This window comes from Pelecanus crispus, chromosome 2, assembly GCF_030463565.1.
Source record: "Pelecanus crispus isolate bPelCri1 chromosome 2, bPelCri1.pri, whole genome shotgun sequence".
NCBI classification, from domain to species: Eukaryota; Metazoa; Chordata; class Aves; order Pelecaniformes; family Pelecanidae; genus Pelecanus; species Pelecanus crispus.
In genome coordinates this window covers 162,180,608-162,203,433 of record NC_134644.1, presented here as the reverse complement: position 1 = coordinate 162,203,433, position 22,826 = coordinate 162,180,608, and the positions used below count along the sequence as shown (strand labels likewise).

Here is a 22,826-nt window from a genome sequence, read left to right as displayed (position 1 = left end):
TTCTGCCAAAGCAAAAACTTCTGATTTGTGCAATCAACGTACACAAACCTCTCAGCTGCAATAACAGTAGAATTTTATAATATGCATGTGCACGCCTTTATTTTGGGAATATCGTGCATAGTTTTTATTCTGGATTCTAAACTGAAGTGCTGGGTGGGAGCTGTGAATGACTCGCAATTCGCAGTAGAGAAATATGCGTTCTCTACCAGAGCACCCTGTTTCTGACAGGAGCTAGCATCATATTTATCATTTGTAGAGATGGGCTTAAGGTTTAATGTATGAGGCACCTCTTTCAAAAGAAGTATTTAAATGGGGGGAGAAGGGCATTTTTACATGAATGCTTCTAATTCCTGTCTGAGGAGCGTCAAGACCACGGTACAAGTGTAAGTGGTTTAAGCTAAATCCTGTTTTAGCTATCCTGATTTTTAACCATAATCTCTTAATTTAAATGTTTGTGCATCACACTGTACACATGCACGTGAGATCAGAATGTTTTAGTAGCGTATACTTTGGGGCTTGGCTTGCACAGTATATGTGAGCTGATGCTCCCGACTGCATGAGGCCTGGTCAAGTTTAGTCTGTCAGTTGGTGAGAGCAGATAACTTGATAAACTCACTGCACTCCTGATTAATGGAGATCCATGAATAGTTAGTTATTATGCTAAACCCTTGAGACTATCCTACCAGTATTACTCCCGGCAGAGCTGGGAGATAGGTTTGCATTGGTAAAATAGGGGCAGAAATCCACCAGCAAAAGAAAAGCAGAGAGGCTGGGGGAATTAGTAATTGCATTCCCTCTCCGTTGCCTGCCTTCCATTATCTCCTCCTTCCGTGATGTTTGAGGAGCCTTATTGAAAAGATGTGTAGGTCTGTATAGCTGACTCCCTAGTCGTAGACAAATGGAAGTCTGTGGCCATCGTGTTCACTGAATTCCCCCACTTCCAGTGGGGGAACGTGCTGCAGAAAGAAGTGGCTTTGTTGGGTTTTTCAGGAGTAGTTACTAACTACAGAAGTTGCTCCTAATCATCTTTATTCTAAGGAAACAACCTCCAAGTTTTCACCAACGGAGAGATATACCTTACGCAAGTCATGGGACGTCGGACAGCTTTGTAGAGACTTGTGCAATGTCCTTAGATCTGTGGTAGGATGGACTTTTCAGAAGATAGCATTCAGCGTGTGCCCTCAAATGAAGAAATACAAGATGAGGGGTTTCCAGCACTGATCTAGAGTTTAATTTAATCGCTGTTTTAACGCGAGGGGGAGAGATGGACTATTCAGGAAAGTTAACAAACCTCTTTTGCCTTTCAGACAGTTTAAATCGTGTTTTAAGAAATGATGCAATTGACAGTGACGAGGAATCGCCATCAATCTTTGAAGATAAGCCAATGGATGAAATGCTTGGTAGAGAAAAGGAAAAATTCCTCAATTTCAGCAGGTGAATGTTTGTCCCCTTTCTGTTTACCTTTTTAAGATGGCTGGGTCTATAAATGGTTTTGGTGTGAGGGGTGGTAGATGAAGGAGTAAAATGTGTAGCGGGGGTGATCAATATTTGCAAGAAGTAAGCAGGAAGATCCAGCTGGGTACTAATATTCTAATGGCGTACACTGCCATAACCCATCAAACTGAACGGCCCAGCCCTCGTTTCCTCAGTCAAAGCGATCCGCAGAGTATTAGAATGTGTTGATTTAATCCATGGTATTCCTGGAAAGACTCAAGACCAAACGCATGTGCTGTCTCTCCTTTTAATGATAAAACCTGTATGGATTTGTGTAGCCATCTTTTGCCCTTGTGCCTTCCAAGATTGTTTTAACTAGTAGCAAATTATGCAGCAGAAACAAAATTGAGACATGGTTTGTTCAGACGCTGTGAGAAAAACAATGTCTGCATTTTGTACCTTTAACCTATGAAATTTATGTTAATCTTTTGACATGTTAATGTGGAAGTTGTACAAGCCAACAGTTGAAAAACCAGATTGTTGTCATTACTGTTGGGTCAGTTATTTTTCTCAATTTCTATTGCTGTCCTGTCCAGAAAATGTTCTGACCTGCTGAGCTTGGTTAGGTCTCTAGGATCTTTGTCTTCAGCCAGCAAAGGGAGTGGTGGAAAAACCAAATGCTTTTCGCAAATGTGTTTCATGCTAGTAAAGCAAGATTACTAGGTCATTAAAACACAATTCAAAGATGAAACGACTGGAATGACTGAACAAAGTAAATATGAATCTTACATGTATTTAGTGTACTGCTGTAATTTAACCAATCCAATTGTGTACTTCTTCAGATACAGCTACTGTGTTTCACTGCCCATGTTAATTGAAATGTTGTTCTGCTCCTTCCTTCCCACTGTCTCCAGTAACTATGGTTGAATTTCAGCAAAACTTGGCAGATGTAGAGATCTCACAGTGACTTAAACTCAAGACCTACTGAAAATTGGTGTGTACGGGTGGTGAAGAGATCGAGGCTGGTGTGTGCTGAGAGAGAGAGAGTTGTTACTCTCCCGCATCAGGTTACTGACCAGTTGTCGTGTGTGTATTTAGCTGGACAGTCTCCCCGTGTGATTTAAGAGCTGTTACTTAACCCAGCCAAACAAATAGCAGACATGCTGGGGATTGGCAGGATTTCTTTGGGCAGGTGTGGTACAAGTTTGTAAGAAAATGGTCTTTGCTGGTCTTCCTGGTCACAGACCAGCTCATTATTTACTGGAATATGGAGAGTATTTACAAAAAAAAACAAACAAAAAAAAAAAAGTACAGGAAAAAACCTTTAACGTCTGTGTGCCTATTTATCACTTCATTTTTAAACTTATTTTCTTCTTATTTTTCTAGAAATGCTTACTACCAGCCAACAGCTTGCAGACCACGGTTCTTACTAGTTGGAGAGCCAGGATGTGGGCAAGCTGCTTATTTGGCACCTGCAGTAATACATGCCTTGGAAAAGTTTCCAGTTTATACACTAAGCCTATCTGTTTTGTTTGTGAGCGTCACATCACCAGAAGAAACATGCGTACAGGTATCTTTCTTTCCTCTTTAATCTCGTAGGATTCATGAACTGTACATAAGCTAGTGAAGTAAGCAAAATTTGTTGTTAACGGAGGTGGCCTGGTTTGAATGTGCTGTTCTGTTTACTTCTGTCTGAAAATCCACTTTTCTTCTCGATCGAATGATACCGAATTAAGGGTGTTGTACGTGGCCGTATTTTCCATTCCAAATTCAACAGTGAGGATGTTGCTACCAGCTCGGGAAGCTGGGAGGTGCTGCTAATAAAGCCCTCTTTATGGCAAGAAATCCTGCCCATCTTGGTGGGATCCAGAAAACGGTTTTCATTGCTCCTTAAGGCTCTGTGCTCCCAGTAGATGGCTCTGCATCAGCCTGACTGTGCGTCACGCACTTTTGTAGCTGCCTCTTTTATTATATTTGTGAGGCAGTCAAGGTTTTGGGGAAAGGAAGTGTTTCTTTTTTTACATGTACATATACAGCTTCTACTGCTGTATAATGCTTTATGTAAAAGCATTAAAATTCCTGGAACGCTTACATTTGTACACTGGTGTGTTTTTCTGAACTGGGAAAATTAAATATAAGCAGACTTAGTGCTGTCTTCCTTTTCACTTTTAGGCAGGAAATCCATTTTGTTGTTTGGCATCACTGTATTAAAATATTTTGACCTTTAGTAGCAGCGTTTGAGAGCTGTACAAGTAAGGACGGACACATGAAATGCGTGGGTACTCAATTGTCACGTAAGAGGAACAATTCCTTTTTTGTTACGTGATGGTTGCATCTGCAGTCAAATAACTACCACGTCTAGTCGCTGCCCGCATATACCACGTGCGCTTCCCATCTTGTGACAGGAACTCCCTGAATATTGATAATCTGAAAGGGGTGCATGGAGAAATTTGTCAGGTGAAAGGACTGTTGCCACTTCCTTCATGCGGTAGATGCGTGTCCTCCTCTGTGATTGAGGTACCATCTGTAGGCAATGGCTTGTGGTCTTCCAAAGCACGCAATCTGGTCTGATGGATCCTTTGGTAATGAGAGGCTGTGAGTGATTTAGCTCTTCAGGCAGGCTGAAGACTGGTCACCTCTTATAAATGTGCTTGAAATTATGAATTGCGAGCAGGCTTCTTTTACAGTGTCAGCCCTCATCTTTTCACATAGGTCTTTGTTTGTTCAGCCTGTGCTCCAGACTGACTTGGATATGTGCCCGCTCTGAATTGAAAATGGTGTAGTGGCAGTCGTGTCGCGATTTACCCAGGCTGATGCCTCTTGCTGAAGGGTTAGTCTTGTTTTTTCAGGCACGCCACCACACCAGCGGAGCTGTGAGGCTCTTCAGGAGTTTTGTTACACCTAAGTAGTTTTGAAATCAGGCAGAGATTCAGGTCTGTTTCTGTCTGCAGAGCAATGTCTATAGTTGTGTCAGAGTGAAAATTTTACCTTGGTAAGGAGTTTTTCTGTTGTTGGTTTGTTTTTGACGTTTTGGCTTTGCGTACTCCTATTTCGTAAGATAGTTTGACTGATACGTAGTTAGTTATTAGCCTGTTCTACATGGTTTAGTTTTCTTATCCAAGCTTTCATTTTACCAGTTGATGCAAGAAGCTCAAAGAACAGCACCAAGTATAATTTATATCCCACATATCCATTTGTGGTGGGAGACTGTTGGAGCTACACTGAAAGCTACTTTTACAACACTGCTGCAGAACATTCCAACATTTGCTCCAGTTTTGCTGCTTGCAACATCTGATGTGTGTTACGCAGATCTCCCGGAAGAGGTACTTCTGTCCATACTTTTCTTATGTGGTTTTTTTTTTTTAATTTCTTGTTAATTTAGAAATCCTTGAAACATTGGAGTACTGTGCACTCTTAAGCAAATTCATCCTGTTAGTACTCAGGCACCCTGGCCAGGTCTCTTAAAGTTTGCTTAGACAAAACAATGCTGAAACCATTTGTCTACAGTGTTTTCTGAGTAAAGAGGTTGGCTTGGACACAACTTTTTCCCCCTTCTCACACGCTCATGCTTATTAGACAGATGTATAAATTTACTTCAGACAGTAATTCCAGGGACTTCAAGATGGTTAGGTATGTACTTAGTCAAGAATCTACGGTGCTTGAAATGTAAATGGGAAAAAGATATTTTTACTGAAAACATTTTTACTGACAAGTGAAAGGTATTTTTACTGAAAAAGTATGACGGTCACGCTGTTAATGATGGAATGTAATTTCACATTTAAATTCTTTAATAAAAATTCCAATTTCTTCCTGTAGGTGAAAGCTTTACAAATTAGAAAGCTAAGTTGCAACTTCTGTTAAGTAACTTGGAAATCAGTTTTTAGTTGTATTTAACACAATTCAGTAAGAGTACAGGCTTATCATCTTTCTAGGCATCTGAGAGTGTGCACTAAAGGAAGGTGTTCAAAATGTGAATATGCTGCTGTGATTATTTTGTCTCAGCTACAGGGCGGGGCGGGGTTGGGAGCTGCTACCTAGATGTGTTTGTCATCAAATGCTTTGAAAGGGCTTAACTTTCTACAGAAGTTTTTGTACTGTTAATAAATTCCTTCTAAAATAAGTGTGGAAATTCTTTCCATACCTTTTGGTAGTAGGGATTGAAGAATGGAGTAAAACTTGGAAGTGTGCAACTTCAGACACCTCACTTAAATTAATTTAAAAAAAAAAACAAACCCAAACCCACCTTACCAAAAAGCCCACACTTGTCTCCTGAACCCTGCCTGTTCCCTCTATAGCTGCCATAAAGATTCAAAGTGAAGGACAGCAAGGCAGGTAAATACAAAACAAGCAGTCTTTGGGGGTGGTGAATGTCACCACTTTATCAGTGTATCATATGGTCCCTTCATTGAGCTTTAACTCTAGAGGCGTTCCTTAGAGAAGATATTTGAATTTGCCATGCTAACCCATGAAAATCCAGCCTTTTAAGGCCAAGAAGATAACTTTTCACAGTTTGTCTTATCCAGGTGATTGTTCAGTTTCATTTAGAAAGGTACTCGTCTTTTTGGAATAGAATAAGGATTTGTGTGGCCTTAGAGCTGAAATCTCTTTTCTCCTCATGCTTTAGATAAAACAATTGTTTATTAAGAGTTATGAAGAAGTTTTCAAGATCCAGTTGCCTAATAATGAAGAAAGAAGAACGTTTTTTGAGGACTTGATTATGAATCAAGCTGCTAAACCTCCTGCATCAAAAAACACCACGGGTGAGGATATTCTACGTATAAAACGTTGCTAACTGTCAAGATAGTAGTTATACAGTATTTGCTTTGGTGGTAATTTCCTATCAATAATTTTTCATATACTTGTATTTGAGTACCATCAATTGACTAAAATTTTCTGAATAATTGAAGCTTGGCGGACGTTGGAAGTGCTGCCTGTAGCACCGCCGCCTAAGCCTCGACAGCTGACAGAGGAAGAAATGAGACAGCTGGAGGAGCAGGAGGAGGATACGTTGCGTGAACTTAGGATTTTCTTAAGGGATGTGACTGACAGACTTGCTGTTGACAGACGTTTCAGAGCATTTACAAAGCCTGTTGACCCAGAGGAGGTAAATTAGTGTTGATCTGTAATACCATTGTACCTGTGTGTATTCATAATTTTTCCGCGTTTGTATTTCTCAGTGTTTGCGTGCTGTTTGTAGGAAGGTTTGTCTTTTGGTTGCAGGACCGTACTATTCTGATTTTTCAAGAAGCAGGAAGTGAATTTTGCTTTTACTTTTGCTGACTCCTTAAAGCTCTCAAATGTCTGCTATTTGAGTATTTGCTGAAGGCGCCAGGTTCCTTCTGAAACGTCTTTAGAACTTTAGAATATTTCAGTTGGAAGGGACCTACAACGGTCATCTAGTCCAACTGCCAGTTAGACCAAATGCCAAGACATTTTGCTCATGAAAAGGCTTTGGTGTGTCAGCATGTTGCAGCACTGGAAAGCAGAGAGGTGTCTTCCTTTATAATTATCAACAGTATCTATAAGACTGTTTTAATAAAGCCTAAGGCTCTTTAATTGACTGTCAATAGTTTCTGTGAGAACAGGAATAGAAGCAGCAGTTTTTAAAATAAATTTTAAGATTCTGTTCTCTGTTTTGTCTGGGGCTTCTCAGTATAACATCAACCATAAGGGCTGTGTGGTTTCTTCGTCCTCCCATACACTTCTTAGGTCTCTTGTCCTCATCTAAACTAGTCACTAGGCTCCTTTCGGGGTCTGAGTAAAGAAATCAGCACCTCTGGGTCCAGTTGTCTCATTCTAAAGTAGATGCGTAGGACAGGTACTTCAAAGGTGCAGCTCCTGCAGCCTTTTTCTTGCCGCCAACAGCAAAGAGACTCTCGGGTGGCTTTACGGAGAAAGGTTTCTTTGCTGTGATTTTCTGAAGCGACGTGAAATGAATCCCACTCTGGGTGTCGTTTCCCTTCTCTGCCCCACACATGCTTCTGACCTGCCTGCTTCGTTTTTCCCTCTTCTGGCCTGTCTCTTCAAAGCCAGTTGAAACAGCCCTTCTATTTTCAAGCAACTAACTGGTTCATTTCTGCATCTTTGGACATGTCGTAAATACTTGGGGTTTTTAAGAAATCCTTTGTTTGACTTCATTAAAATAATTAGGTTTGGTCGATACTATGTTAAATCTCTGAGCACGTACGTTTCATTTGTAGGTGCCCGATTATGATGCAGTTATCAAACAGCCCATGGACCTTTCAGCAGTTCTCTCTAAAATTGACTTGCACCAGTACCTAACTGCACGAGATTTTCTAAAAGACATCGATCTAATCTGTAGCAATGCTTTAGAGTACAACCCAGATAAAGATCCTGGAGGTGAGGATGTGGTTTTATCCCTAATTTGGAGAAAATTTAAAATCTATGAATTGGTAAATGTCGCCTGTGGACAGTAGACTTGGGATTAGATCATTTTAAGCATCCACAGAGAGCATTTCTTGCCAGGTTGTAAATGCTGTAGCATTAAACTGCTTGGGCATGAAATTGTGATAGAAGTGTTGATCAGCAACGAGTGCTTTTGCTTTAATAATTAACTTTCATGCTGTTATGATGAAAATATTGAGTGGGAGAACCTTTGAGAACCTACCTATGGAAAGAGCAAAATCTTTCTCAGTAATCAAAAGAAAGGATTTCGTTGGCTGGTAGAACATACTCAGTTCCGACTGTAAAATTTCAGATCGTCTCATTAGGCACAGAGCTTGTACTTTGAGAGATACTGCCTACGCCATAGTAAGGGAAGAAATGGATGAAGAATTTGAGCAGTGCTGTGAAGAAATTCAAGAATCTCGTAAGAGAAGAGGTATGGTTTTTGATGCTAAGGATTTTAAGACTTGTCTCAGTACTTGTAGCCAGCAATGCAAGACACAATTCTTTGCTACCTGTTCTTTATTGCAAGGTTGTAGCTCTTCCAAGTATGCTCCATCTTACTACCACGTAATGCCAAAGCAGAACTCTGTTCCCGAGCGTAAGAAAACGGACCCACAGTGTAACGAAAAAACGAAGATGCCAGCAGCGCCTGTGGATTCCAGTACACCCTGCTCTAATGGCAAGTTGCATTTTTTTCAGACTTTCTGGGAGAAGGTGCTAAACTCACTGGTAGCTTCTCTGTTCTTGTGACAGAACAGGTTTCTGAATACTCCCCTAGTTTTCAGTTACATGAAACAGTATTTTTCCCTTCCCTGCCCTCAAATGCTAACATCTATGCCACCTCTTCCTGTGATTTCCGACTGAAGGGGGGAAAGGGGAAAAAAATAGGGGAGCAATAATAATAGATATGTAAAGGAAAGATCGTTATTTCCTCAATTTTTCCTGTGAAAAGGCCATGAAAGAACAAGGGGACCTGGGTCTCTTCCAGTTAAAGCGCATGACATGGTGTGAAGTTTCCTGGTCTCACTGGCATGACTGGGAATTTTGCCACTGACTTCACCCATATGCTTTGTGCAGTACTCCGTGAATACAAAGAATGGTGGGCTTTTCGGGAAGGCAAAAATGCGAAGTTTGTTTTAAACAAGGGGTTCACTGCATCAGAAAGCATATGAGGTGTAAGTCTTTACAGACAACTTTTTCTCCAGCAAATATTCCCTTAAAATTGTCTCTAACTCTGCCCAACGTGTGTTTAGCTTTTGACGTTTACAGCTTTGTAACAGGTTTGAAGAAGGGCTTGTCTCCAAACACTTTTCCGTTGCTCATCCCTGTTAGTTCACGTCGTAAGACAGGAAGCAACTTCACCTAATAACCTTGCTTTGCGGTAATATTTCCTATCTAAAGTAAGACTTTTCTGCTCATAAAATCTGGAAGCTGATGGTTTTGTCAATGAGGTTCTGCAGCTGGCTTTTTAAAATGTAATAGCAAATTGACCTCATGAACTTGGAACTCTTTCTCTAGACCTATTGTAGGGAAACAGACAATGGTACTTGAGCGCCTTGTAAGTCAAGTGAGATGAGGACGCTGGATTTTGAAGGAAGAATTGTTTTGGTAGTTTTGGATTACTTCTCCTGATATCTCTTTGTAGATATGTCCAAAAGAAAACGCAGAAGGAACAAAGGGTCTTCAAGAATCGCAGCAAAGAGGAGGAATCTTCAGTTCAATAAAGAGAATAAAGTTCCGGAAGACCAAAATGAAGAAGAGAGTGATGAAGAGTCTCCGGAAAAACGTGTTTCTAACACAGATCGCCCTGAAGTCGGGTCCGCACAGGAGTCTTCTACGGAAGAAAATGAAAATGTACTTCAAGAACGACACAAAAATGGGAATGAAAATAAATCTGGGACAGAAAATGAAAGAGAGCGAGCCCTCCTCGTGGCTAAATCTGCTTCTGAAAAGAAGAGCGTCATGATTCCTGAACGTTCAGACCTAAGAAAGGAGAGTGAAATGCTGGATTGCCAAATAGCAGGAAGTTCTGAAGAGGGAGGTTCAAATGGTAAGTGAAAGATCAAGCAGGTCATGTAGTTCCTTTTTCTTCCGGAGGAGGATTACACTATTTATTAGGTTTTAGCCTTCTGTAATTCCATTCTGTTCTTACTGTTGTAGCGCTCTCAAATCAGCACACCGTGTTCTTGCATGATGATGCTGCCCCTCTAGTTCTGCTAGCCAAACTCATGTTTTTCTGCAGCTGCTGGGTTTTTGATTCTGAAGTTTGTTTTTCGAATGGTACCTAACTGAAAAATAATCGTTGACGTTCTTCTGTTGGATGAGTGTCTTCCTCCCAGTAATGAGCAGCATAAGTTAAAAAGCTGTGCTTCAAGCAGTGTGGACCCAGAGTCACATGTGGAGTAGAAGACTTATGTCCTAATGTTTGCAATGTAAGATGTGTTTCCTAACCGAAACGGCTTTGGAGTTTTACCATGCAGTGCTGTAATGGCAACGTGACTGGGTTTTTTTCCTGTTTTTACCTTGCCTTTTTCTCTAGTGCCTTTTTTTTTTGTGTGTCTGAGTTTCTAATTTTTATGGAGCAGTGACTTCTGCCAGAAGGAAAGTAAAAGCCAAGCGTTTCTCAGTGAAAAAATGCTAACGGGTCTGTCTCTCACATTGCACAGAGAGACTGTATTCCAGGTAGAGGATACTTGACTTACAACTGTATTCCAGATAAAGAGAAATCCTGACTGAAGAAATTTGTGTCGTTCCAGATTCGTGGGTACACTGTACACCTCATGCGAGATCTTCTCGGGTAGAAGAGCAACAGGTGATAGGTGTCGAGACAGCAGTGGAAGTTCTCACACAACGAGTGATTGTGGATTACTATGAGCTCAAAGTAAGTCTAAATTCAGTTTTGTTAATACCGAAGTAGGACATTTCCTTGCTACCTGTACAGTTGTAAATTAAGTCAGTTGTTAAGCAATGCCAATTAAAACAATCTATGGGAAGGCTATATAGCTTGTGAAACAACTCAACCTGTAACGGACCGTGACTGTTGTGTTTCCACACCTGGTGTGGACTGCTGTTCTTGCTTTTGACGAACTAAATTTTAGGAGACTGGGTTCTCTTCCTAACTTTTAATGTAAAAGGGCTTGTTGAATTTTTTTGAATTTTTTTCCCACTGATAACCTGCTAGTACTGTTGGTTGTTAGTGTCTTAAGAGTTTTTATGATGGACTTGGGGGTTTTGGTTTGGTTTGGCTTTTGCATGTTTTCATTTATTAGGAACCTGAAAAGGGCCTTTATTTCTAGCAGTGGTGACTTTAAACCTGAAGGTAGCAGGTTGACATAAAGCTCATCATGGATAAAATACTAATTGGTACTTTTCTGAAATTCTGTCAAAATCCAGTGTTAGAATTTTGCATTGCGTGGAGTTACGGTGTTAGAAAGGTTTTCCAGTCCATCGTAGGAGAGAAGTTGCTGTCCTAGGCTACAGTTGGGAAAAGGGTTAAAAATGGGCCTAGCTGCAAGGGGTAAAATTGGGTTCCTTTGCGTGAATTGGAGAGGGTAGAACAAGGACCTGATCTTCAGGGGATATTGCAGTGAGGAAAATGAGGAGAACTGCTAGGTCGGAGTCCTGGAAGTTGGCCAACACAGAGGAGGGCTGCTGTTTACCTGCCTTACGATGAGAAAGGGAGTATTACATGGATGTTTCCCCTGTGCGGGGAGACTGTGACCAGATGGGAATCCCCTTTGGTGAGCGAAGGGGCTTGTCGACACAATTTCTGTCACATTTTTAAGCTGTGACCTAATTCGTAGAGGTGAAACTAACTTTTTAAAGCTGGCTTCCTAAGGAAGCAGGTTTCAGGGGGGTTTGTTGTTCATGCCTGCCTGTGTATGCAGAGAAGCCACATAGGTTTTTCATAGAGTCATAGCACGTGCTCTGAAGTTATTGCCCACTGGAGAAGAGGTACGGTAGAGCCCTTCTATATGTTGCAGCTTATACATGTTTCAGCTATGAGGAGAGCTACGGTCAGGAAACGCATCTTTTAGAAAACTTGTTTCATTGACGTGGGTGCCATTGGAACTAGCGGCTCGTGCCAGAGAGCCTCTTTGGAACTCACCTGCAGTGAATAAGCGAGGTGAACCTCCAAAGCATAGCTGCTTGGTTCTGTTTGTTTGGGGTTTATTTTGTTTGTTTATTTGCTTGGGAATAGGCCTAGAACTTTATGGACATACAGAAGAGCCTGGAGTCGTCTATGTGGCAGCAATTCAAAATAGTTTCACAGGGGATGTTGACCCTACACCTCTGTCACATCCTACCTTTTCTGTTTGCAGCAGCTGAAAGCACGCTGCGTGCTTTTTGTGCGTTTTACCTGTGTGTTGTATAGAAAGAAGCTGGGGGGAATACTCAAATCTTGTGGCAGCTGATGTGAGGGAGGCAGAGTTTGATGACGGGCAGTTGTGAGGCAGTAATATTTGCGTTTGGTGTGGCTGCTCTCTTAAGCTACATCTTCACAGCCTCACACGACACGCAGATACTGAACAGCCGCTGCAGTGGAAGAAGGCGCTGCCATGAGCTTGTTGTTGCTTTCCCAGAGATTATCCCATTCACATCTTTGGTAACAGAAACGACTGTGTGAGAGACTGGTAATCTGCTACAGGCAGAGGCACTCTGCTAGTTTATCCACTCCACAGTTGAAAGGCAGGAGCTAACTCGCCTGCTTCAGACACGCGAGCAGTGTGTTCTGCCAGCAGAGTTGTAGGCACGGTACGTGTCCAGCTAACGGGTAAAGGTGAGCACCTACGGATGCTTCCGTTTCCAGCTGGCACAGCTGTATCTAGAAGATCGGTAGCCTGGCTTCCAAAGATGCATTTTACGGTGCCCTGCATTGCAGCAAGAGTTTCTCTAATGAAATGCAACAGTGGCTTTGCGGCGGCAGCAACTCTACGACAAAGTGGATTGTGTCATTCCCTGCTGTTCTGGAAGCGGTTGCTTTGCAGTTATGTTCGTTGATGTGATAGATTGATTAGTAATGAAATATTGTCTGAAATGTAAGCCTTCCTTTTCTCTGAAGTGTGAAAAATTAACTCATTTTCTCCAGTTAAATCTTGGGAGAGATTTAATCTCTTCTCTGAAGTGTCATTCATCTTTTGTTTAACAACAGAAGAAGGTTAGGATGTCACCTGTGTTGTGTTGTTATTGCTTAGCTTCTGAAAACATGACGAGCCCATTCAAAAGATCTTGCGCTCTTCTAACCTTGTAGTTTCCATTTTTTCCTTCAGCAACTGTTGCATTTTGTCACTGTGGTAACTAAGAACTTCAATATATTTCACTTGGAAAAACTGTATGGTGTTCTTAGTCAGTGCATTTACCAACATCGGGAAGATTACGACAAAACCGAATTAGTGAAGGTAAGTTTTTGGTTTTTTGTCTTACAGCACTTCCTATCACTGTTATGCTCGTGTGTGTTATGCATGCGTATGTCCGCGCTCTGGACGTCACGCTTATTTAGCATGACTCTTTAGTGTTTAGTCGCCTGTGTTACAAGACTTTTTCATTTCAGTCTGGAAGACATTTATCCATATTGCAAAACCATTGTTGTATTTGGCATCGCTGTTGGCAGTCTCAGCAGGAAAAGGCTTGAACTTGAAGACAATGGGTCCACCCACGCAGCCCTCTCAAAGCAGTTAACCTCAGTCTGTCAATAGTCCTTCTCCAGAACCTTTTTAGGGGCGGGGGGCTGTGAAAGGAGGGTGCTTTTCTCAGTCCGGCACTTCCTCTTTCTGCCCTTACAGGCAGTCAGGCGTGGTAATGGTGCGTCTAGTAGCCATTCCATTCTTGCAAAGAAATTCAGTATGAGATGTAACAAGAGGTTGAGACTTTTCTCTAGTGCCCCCATAATCTCTTTTGAACTAGCATGGCTCAAGCATCTTCAATTTGACCTATGGGGAGATTTCTGCCTATGGCAGTTTAATGCTAATGAGTCGGATTCTCTGATCTGTGCCTGTAAGAGAGGATTTCCGAGTTGTCGGAACTGGGCAGGAATCTTGCAGAGGCACCCGGGGTCCCGGTCGGGCATTCCCAGCATTGAGCCCATTTAGACAGGCTGGCCATTCTGTCTTCAGAGTCAAGATCCTCGAATCCATTTGTCTTTGAGATGCTTGGGCCTGAGAACAGCGAAAATTCTTTATGCCTCTCAGTCTGGCCTTAAAAAAGAGGAAGCCTCTTCTCTTTGGCCCTGGCCGTCTCGATCGCTTCTTCCACACCTGATAAAGAGTTTAGAACGGACGCTCCGTTCTGACTGTGCAACAGTGAGGATTATTGGGATTCAGGGAGGCCATTCCTGAAAACTGCACCCTTCTCCCCCCTAGTATAGTGCTGTGTTTTAGCATGAGAATGACTTTATTTATGTTACCTCAGGGCTTGTGAGCTTTTGTGACTTCACTGTGAATGCTTAAATGGAAACGGACTTGATTTCTACTTGTTTCTACTTCTACCTTTAGCTTTAACAAAAAAACATCTCCTATGAGAGTGACTGTGCAAGTCCGTCAGGAGCAAGCTCTGCTGTATGGAGAGGGAGGCTTTAACAAGTAGTTACTCAGAGCGCAGGAAATAACATTTCCAGCTTTCAGTTGTGGCTTTTCAGGAGCTGTCTCCTCTTTCTAATTGTTGAAACCACCGTTGATACAGACCCGTAGTCTCTTGACACAGATCTATACGGTCTCTCTAGGCTACTCTCTCTTTTGGATGCGTGAGGATGCGTTTGAAGCTAGTGGGTATAGAAAAACATTGTGATGGTGGTAGCACATGTATTTGCCAAATATTACTAACGATTGTATGTATGTACAGGTTCTTTATTCTTTTTATGAAGAAATAAACAGGGTTCTTGAGCCTTTATTCATGCTGACTGCTAGTTTGTCTTTTTGTCTTACTAGGAAATGAAGAAAGAAATCACAGCCTTCAGTTATGCTCAGTGATACTTGATTTCAGCGTCTTGACTTCTACTCTGTAATGTTTTCATGGCATGCTGTTGTTTAGTAAAGATTACTTCTACATATATATATTTGTACATATTTGAAACAAATAGATCTTAAAGTTTATGAAGAAAGCTCAAATAACGTCCTTTAACTGCTTTTGATATTTTCATCCTATGAATATATTTTTGGTATATGAAAAGTAAACCCTTAATATAAATTGTTAGTTGCGGGTCAGGGGGCCTGTAGTTGAATTAAATTGTACATAGTTTCCTAGTTACCTGGAGAGAAATATATGTGTTTATTACAAAAAAGTGAATATATTTTTGGTGATATATTAAATATATCAAAGCAAAGCGATGCCCCGTTTTGAAGATGTATGCCTCTTCAAAGCAGCAACTGTCTCTCAGTTAATTTGATAGTTATTTTTAAAAAGCTGAGAATAAGATAGGCGAAGTTTAATTTTATGAGAATAAAATTTTATATGAGTTGCAATAAAATGTGTGGCACGATACGCTGCTGTTGTGTTATGTCACCTCACATACACAGTGTCTGGTGATGCTGAATGCCCAACTGTGCAATCCCTCTGTGTGTGGTTTGTTTCTTATGTATGTTTGTTTTCTGTTTCTGTTTCTTTCTAGTGTTTGTCCAAACAGTTGTGTACTATGCAGAATTTTTTCTTTTCTCTGTATTGTTTGGATGGGTATTAATAAAAAAATGAATCATCCTTTTAGGGGGTTTTGTCTGCTCCAGTTTAGTCACAGAATCATTTTGATCATTAACCACCTTACACCGAAAACCCAGCATGCGTCTTAGGACTTTGGAATAAGAACTGCACGTGAGCAGCTTACTCCGCGCTTGGTGTATTGGTGATATGGCAAAGGCCAGGAGGAGGACGAAAAGTTGTACCGAAAATTCACATTTTAATGTGTATTAGAATGGAATACAGGACTTAACGTCCTTGATCTCCCCCTTGGCTGCTCTTACCCATTTTCGAGGGGACGGTGGGGGTGGTTTGGTGACCGCGTTGCCCAAGATGGCTGACTGAAAAACTGAACCAGAGCGGCAGTGTGGAACCAGAGGCATTCCTGGGATCGACTTTTGCTCTTCAAAGCGCTGGTCGAACTCCTTGCTGTCACTGGTCTCCACAGGACGCTGCACCTCTAGGGGTTTGGGGGCTTCTTCGTTACAGCTCTGTAAGTCTTGATCTTCCATGACCAACTGCTAACGGTTAACTCCTAACAGCTCCCACAAGCCGCATCTTTACACTCCTCTCTCAGGGAATCCAGTCGTCTGATGGTGTCTGAACCAAAACGCAAGCAGTGATGACAGAAACAGTGTGTCGAAAACGCAACATTTTTAAGTAGTACGCAGTGGGAGTTAGAAGTAAATATTGCCTACAGTACCTGGGTAGGTACCAAAGGGAGAGGTCCCCTTTCTCCAAGTTCTGTAGCTACTAAAAAAAAGGGGGCGGGGGTTGGTATTTTCCCTCAGAGCCGTCCCTTCTGTGCTCCCTCGCCGCCGGTTTGGGGCTCTGGACCCCGCGGCAACGTCCTCCCTCGGCGACAGCTCGGGGCGCCCGAGGGGAAACTCGGGGCTGGCGTCGGAGGAGAAGCCCTGGCGCGGCTGGAGACGCCGCCGTCCTCCGCGCCCGCCTGGCTGCGTGGCGGGGGGCTCTGTCGCGGAGCCCGGCTCTGTGGGCGGAGGAGCGGCTCTGTCGCGGAGCCCGGCTCTGTGGGCGGAGGAGCGGGCTGTGCGGGCGCCGCTGCCCGCCGGCGCTCCCGGCCCGCCGGCGCTCCCGGCCCGCCGCCCCCGCGTCTCCGTGCCGCGGCCGCTGCGCGCCGGCAGCTCGCCTGGCCGAGGGGCGAGGAGGCGCCGGCGGCCCCCGGGCTGCGGCGCCGGGGCAGCCCCCCGCGGCCGGCCGCTGCCTCGGCGGGGCCGGGCCGCCCTCCGGCGGGTGTCCGCCGCCTGACGGGCGGGGCGGCGGCGGAGCGGCTCCGCCCCCGCTCCCTGCCAGGGAGGCTGAGGCACCGGCCGCCGCTGCCCGGCCTCCCCGCGCACCCGCCCCGGGGCAGCGAGGCGCCGGGAGGATGCGAGTGGGCGCTGCGGGCGGCGGCGAGGCGAGGGCCCGGGCGGCCGGCGGCGTTGGGAGTTCCCGGCTCACCCGCCGCCCCCCCGCCCCAAAAGAAGTGCAGTAGTTTGCGAAGCGCAAGATGGCGGCGCGGCCGTGAGCGAAGGCGGCAGGCGGGCAGGCAGGCGGGCGGCGCGGGCGCGGGCTGAGGGGGCGAGGCGGAGCAGCGCCGTCAGGTAGGGGCTCGCGTCTCCCGCCGCCTCTGGCGCGGGCGGAGAGGGGCTCTCGGCGCCGGGAGGCGGGCGGGCGACCCCCCCGGGGAGGCGTGCCCCCCGCCCGCCCCCGCTGCCCCCCGGGGAGCGGGCCAGGTGCTCTCCCGGCGGGGACGGGGCAGCGCCGGCGCGCCCGGCGCCCCGCGCCTCCCCGGGGCGAGGGCGGCTCCCGGCCGGCGGGGGCGGGCGGGCCGAGCCGGGCCCGGCGGGGGCGGCCGCCCCGCTGCCGCCCGCGGGGTGGGCGCGGTGGGCCGGCCGCGCCCCGCCCGCCTCCCCATTGTCTGGCGGCGGCGGGCGAGCGGCCGGCGCTGTCCCCGCGGCCGGGGGGCATCGGCTGCCGGGGGCGGCGGGGCCGCGGGCGGGCGGGGGGAGGCCGGGCGGGGGGAGCGCCGGGGCGTAACTTGGAAGCGGGCCGCTGCGCGCCCCCCGCTGCCCGGCCCGCGGCGGGGTCGAGCCCCTGCGGGTCCGAGGGCCGTGTCCTGTCGCCGTGCTTCCGTCCTCCGCCCGGTGCCAGCCGTGACGCCGGGAGCCTGTGCGCGGCTTTGCTCGCCGCAGGGCGGGGACGATCGGTGTGGCTGGTCGGTCGCGGAGTCGAGAAGTTGAATGCCGGTGCGCCCGGAGGAGCCGGCGAGCTCCCCCCCGGTGTCCCCGGGCTGCTGGCGCTCGGGCTGACGGACTGAGGGACAGGCTGACGGCAGCCAGCGAGCCATGAAGTTCTGGCTCCGGAGTTGTCTCGCATCCCGCGGCGTTGCAGCGCGGGGGCGAGCGTGGAGGAGCCGTACGGTGGTGTATGCGCAGGCAAAGTTGGGGAGGATGTCTGGTTTACTCTTCTGGGGGTGCCGGGGTCTTGGGGTGCCTTCTGACGCTCGGCTCTCCCCTAGATCAGGATGTGCGGCACTGGAGATCGACACCGACTTCCATAAACCGCGTAACGGAGGCAGTTCTGGATCCCTAAAAGGGCTCAGAGTATCTGCAGGAGTGAAGGCTATCTGGTAGGTACTTGTGCTTTATTTGTGAGCTGCTGCTCGGGCTTGCTGGTAGGTTAACTAGGCAGCTGGAGGGTGGCGAAGTTGACTTTGCACAAAGCGTCACGTAGAACAGCGAAGGCTGAGCTGTCTCTTGGTCTGCAAGCTGGGATAGATGCCACTTATTTGTAAGAGGGAGATGTGCAGAGAGCACGTTGGGGATGTCAAAGTGCATATAAACGTTGTATAAATAAAAAGTGGATTTTGTTACGAAACTCGTTACGTGAAAACAAATAGTCCCTTAAACGGAGGAATGAGAGAGGGATTTGAAAAGCGGTGCTGTTGGTTTTGACCAGCAGTCTGGTGCTTGTTTGTTTTTGCTTAGGAGGATTTCGGGCAAAAAAAGAAAGCTTGTGGATACTTAGAGGAACCCTGTTTAGAACAACCTGCATGATGCAAACTATAGGAGTGCCCTGAATTGGGACCTCTTTGAGCGAGCACGCATCCTCTAGAAAACCCTTTTGTTGCTGTCTTTAAATATTGCCAGCCAGGCAGTCTATTTCACTTGTGGTGGTAAATGAATTCCCCTAAGCCGATTAGAAGTAGATGCCATTTTTTGTAACTGAAATGATTTGCTTTTAACTTCAGGCTAGTGGCTCTTTTACCTTTGCTAGACGGAAAAGCCCTCTGCTATCGCATTTGGGGAATGTGTGTGTATACTGTGATTGTCCCCAAACTTGTCTTTGTAAAACACAGCAGTTTGAGGGGGAGCTTTTCTGTGTGAGGCATACTCCTGTGCTCTCTTAATGTTTCGTAGGACTCTCTTCTGGATTATTTCCTCTCTTGCAACACCCTTGATGACCTGGCCGTGCTGTAGCTGGATCCAGTGTGCTGGTGGCTAGCCTGAATTGCTGTCATTTATCACTCTTGGTTATTATTGGACTTGACAGTATTTGTCACTGCGTACCAGTGTATCACTGGAGACTGTTAGAGCTGTGTATTGAACAGTTCTGGCTTCTGTAGATTTCTCGGTACTGAAGAATTTCTATCAAATAATGGACTTTGTACTGTTGTTAGGATTCATTGTGTTCCTAATGTACCGAAAAGACCGTTTCTTGTGGCTTTTGCTTTGCTGAGCGCTCTGTAGCATTTTACTTGGTCTTATTGCTATCCTTGAGCTCTCCCCGGTTTGTTTCTCTGTAGTCTGAGGGAAAGGATTAAATTTTGGTGGTTGTTTTCATCTACTTATGATTGACAGTGGTGACCCTTTTGTTTGGATGTGACTTCAGAAGAGTCTTAACTTAAAGAATAGTCATGTATCTTTGAAGTCAGATTGTCTTCTCAAGTTGGAGTTCAGGATTTTTTCCAGCTTTATGAAACTGGAACTTGTAAAGCACCAAGTGCGTATAAACGGGGTCTAATTCATCTGTTTGCACATAATAAATACAGCCAAGGCACAGTCACTTGTAGGTGGGCTACGGCTAATCTTTACTTTGGTGATCAGTTTCTCTTTACCTGTCAAGCTGAGGTCTAGTCAAGAATTCCACAGTGTCAAATCCAGTATTTTTATGTTTTCTAATTTTTAGAAATCCCGAGCCTGTTGCAAAACGTTCAGAATGATCTTTTCCGTGTCTGCTTATTAAAGTCCTGTGTGATAACAGTTTTGGGGTCATGGCGTGGGGGAAGGTTCTGAACATTTCTACCTGAGTGCATGGACGTGCTGTTCTCTTGTGTGTCTTGATGGTCAATATTCCCTCTCCTTGTGCTTTAGATGTGGGGTCGCTGATCCATAAATGTCCAAGACGGTTTGCCTCCAAGCTGTCAGTGACTTGTAAACAAGTGATGCAGTTTTCAATATAGTATCATTTCCCCTTTTTCTTTTGTTTACTTGCTATTTCCTAAATGGGCAGCAATATTGATCTTAGTGTTCTACTCATGTATCTCCCCACTACATGTCAGTAGCATCACCGTTGTTGAATACGTACCTATAAGAATTCGATTTTGTGTTGTTAGTATTTAAGTTTCTAATATTGTCAAATTAAGCATTAAAGCAGCCTCTTTCTTCAGGCTGTCAAAGGGATGTGATTACTTACGTTTTCAGCATTATTATTATTATTAATTCCAATTTACTGTCTTTGTTCCAATTTGTCTTTTCTCCTTTTTTCTCTCTCTCTTTTTTTTTTTTTCATTTTTTGTGGCTAGTTCAGGGTCTTCCGAAATACTCAAACCACTTTGCTGCATAAACAGTTATTTCTTTTTCTGTGGAGGTGGAAGCCACCAAAAATGATACATTTCCTTATCCTGTACCAGCCAGATGGCATTTCATAATTCGGTGCCTTGCATCAGTTTAACTGATGGTTCATTTCCAGTTCTGCTGTCTTTCTGTCAAGGAACTGGAAGGAACCTGAGAAGGTCCACTCAAGCGTCTTTCATATCCTTCAGGGTTCAGTGAACTGTAATGTATTTCATAGAACAGTGTCTCTACTACAAGTGGATCCTTTCTAAGCAGCTTCAGCAATCAGCCCAAATTGAGCAAAAGTCTCCTGTTGTTGCTTGTGGGAAGATGTGTACCACTTTCTTACACTTAAGAGTTGTGAGATCATAGTAGATGTTAAACAGACTTCACTGAAAAAGCATATGATCTAAAGGGGCAAGAACTGGAATGTAGAGTACATTTATTATATCGTTAAAAATATAAAAATGGCAGTATCATGCTAAAGCACAGAAACTAGGCAAGTTGTTCATGACAGAGGAATGGATGTGGCTACATGGGAGAACTTTTAGAAAAAATGGTAAAGAACTTTGAATATGCTACTTTTTACTCCTTAAATGACATAAAAGATAGCAAAGAACTTGATGTCTTTTAGCAGTGTGACCTCTGCTTGTGCCTAACAGATCTAAAGGAGATCAATATATTTTACTTCCAAAGAACAGGCTTTGTATTGTGTTTGGAGCCATTTAAGAAAGTGACTTTGGTATTTCAGGTTCAGTCTGTGCAACTTGGCCTTCCCCAGTGGCATTTTGCCATCTGCTCACCTTCCTTATCCATTGGTCTCACTAGGAGTTGAAGGAATTTATCACGCTGCCAGGGGACCCACAGTTTGAAGTCGTTGCTCAAGCAAGCCTTGAAGGCTGGCAGTTTTGTTTAAACAGTGGGCAGACAGAACTGTGTAATGAGGCATGCATAACGCCAGCCCTCGCTCTTTGGCAAAGCCAGCATCGTTCTGTGAGTGCTGCGAGCGCCAAATTCACCCCACCAGGCAGAAGAACAGAAATGAGCTTTTGAACTTTCTAATGGTTATGGTAAAAGTTCCACATGTTCAGCACTCTGAATCTTCAAAGCATCTTATGAACCACATATATTGGATAGAAAGTAGCTGTTAGCTTACAATGAATACTGTGAATTAGGCAATCATTTTATTTAGGTTTTAAGGCTTGAATCCTTGTTTATAGGTTAGGAGTGTAATTATTTTAACATTATTTTACCTTCCAAAGGTGCTCAGAACTTCACAGATGGAGATGCATGTTCATACAGTCTGAGACAGTCTTGGTAGAGGACTCTAAGCTTGGCTTTCCTAAAAATTGCAGTGTATTAGCATAAACAAAACGTGGTACTGATGTGATTGCCTTCATCCCTGTGTTACAGTGGAAAGACATGCTTCATATGTCAAAATGCTGTTGATTTTAAAACTCTTCTACTGGCTCTGTGCATGGGTGTAAGGCTCTGTTTTGGTAATTAGGTCAAAATGAGATCTAGGAATGTTGTACGTCCTAAAAAGAGTAAAGGGGACACAATGGGGAAGGAGTCAGGAAAGTACAATTATTACTACCTGGGCTGTAAAAGTCTGGTAGTTAAACCTTAGCTACAGCTGTGTGTGTGTCTTCAAAAAGTCGAGATTCCTAGTTAATCTTTAGAATACTCTTGAAGTAGAAAATACTGCCTTTTTATACATAGGTCAGCTGCCTTCAGCAACGTCAGTTGGAGCTGAGGGCGCTCTGCAAATCAGAGCTGTATCAGGAGTAGTTAGGCATTTGGCAGCAGTTGCCAAGTGAGCTAGATGGAGCAACCACAAAAACTCAGGGGTTTCTGTTTCTCAGTAGGATTCTCAGCTACATTTGTAGCTTCGGTGGAATTTTTGGAGCATTCACCAGTGCACAATGTCCAGCCTCGTTTGCAGTGTTGAATACTTAACAGCTCTCTGTCCTCCAAACTTCTCAGTGGGGATCTGGACTGACAAAAGGTTCACCTTTGGAGCGTCGTGTGAGTTCAATTTTTTTGTGCATGGATCAGTTGGAGGAATTGGTGCCTGTACAACATCCCTGCTGGCATTGTAGGTATCTGTTTAAAAATGATGCAAACCCCCACAACTTTACTCCTTGTATGTTATTTTTCAAATGTGACTTCTTAATACATTTTACTTGAATTTGTTGGAGAAGTTTGTGGGCAAGTAGAGAACTAATCTTTTTTATTTCTTTACAAGAAATAATTTAAGATGGAAGGAGACTATTTTTTGTGAAATGATTACAACTTTGGGTATTCTGTCTTACAGTCCACAAACAGTTATTTTAAATCTGATCCTTGACAAGTTGTTTTTTGTTTTTTTTAAATTCTCTAGTTCTTTGATTCCTCTGGGGAAAAATAAGGCCTTGTTAATATCAGCTCTTTGTTTCTTTTGGGGAAAGGAGGGAAGAGGTGAGAAAAAAAGAGTAATAT

At 44.4% G+C, this 22,826-nt stretch overlaps 1 protein-coding gene across 1 annotated transcript in view; it reads left to right on the top strand.

The window, feature by feature from the left end:
- LOC142597269 (ATPase family AAA domain-containing protein 2-like) overlaps positions 1-15,531 on the top strand; it is a 38,558-nt gene extending 23,027 nt beyond the window's left edge. The window contains exons 17-28 of the mRNA XM_075728151.1: positions 1,308-1,434; positions 2,821-3,004; positions 4,572-4,757; positions 6,059-6,194; positions 6,342-6,538; positions 7,635-7,794; positions 8,153-8,275; positions 8,372-8,521; positions 9,488-9,892; positions 10,599-10,723; positions 13,113-13,241; positions 14,766-15,531. Of these exons, the coding sequence (XP_075584266.1) occupies positions 1,308-1,434; positions 2,821-3,004; positions 4,572-4,757; positions 6,059-6,194; positions 6,342-6,538; positions 7,635-7,794; positions 8,153-8,275; positions 8,372-8,521; positions 9,488-9,892; positions 10,599-10,723; positions 13,113-13,241; positions 14,766-14,807 (1,964 nt within the window). The 3' untranslated portion in view covers positions 14,808-15,531. The remainder of the gene's footprint in view (positions 1-1,307; positions 1,435-2,820; positions 3,005-4,571; positions 4,758-6,058; positions 6,195-6,341; positions 6,539-7,634; positions 7,795-8,152; positions 8,276-8,371; positions 8,522-9,487; positions 9,893-10,598; positions 10,724-13,112; positions 13,242-14,765) is intronic.
- Positions 15,532-22,826: the final 7,295 nt, after the last annotated feature.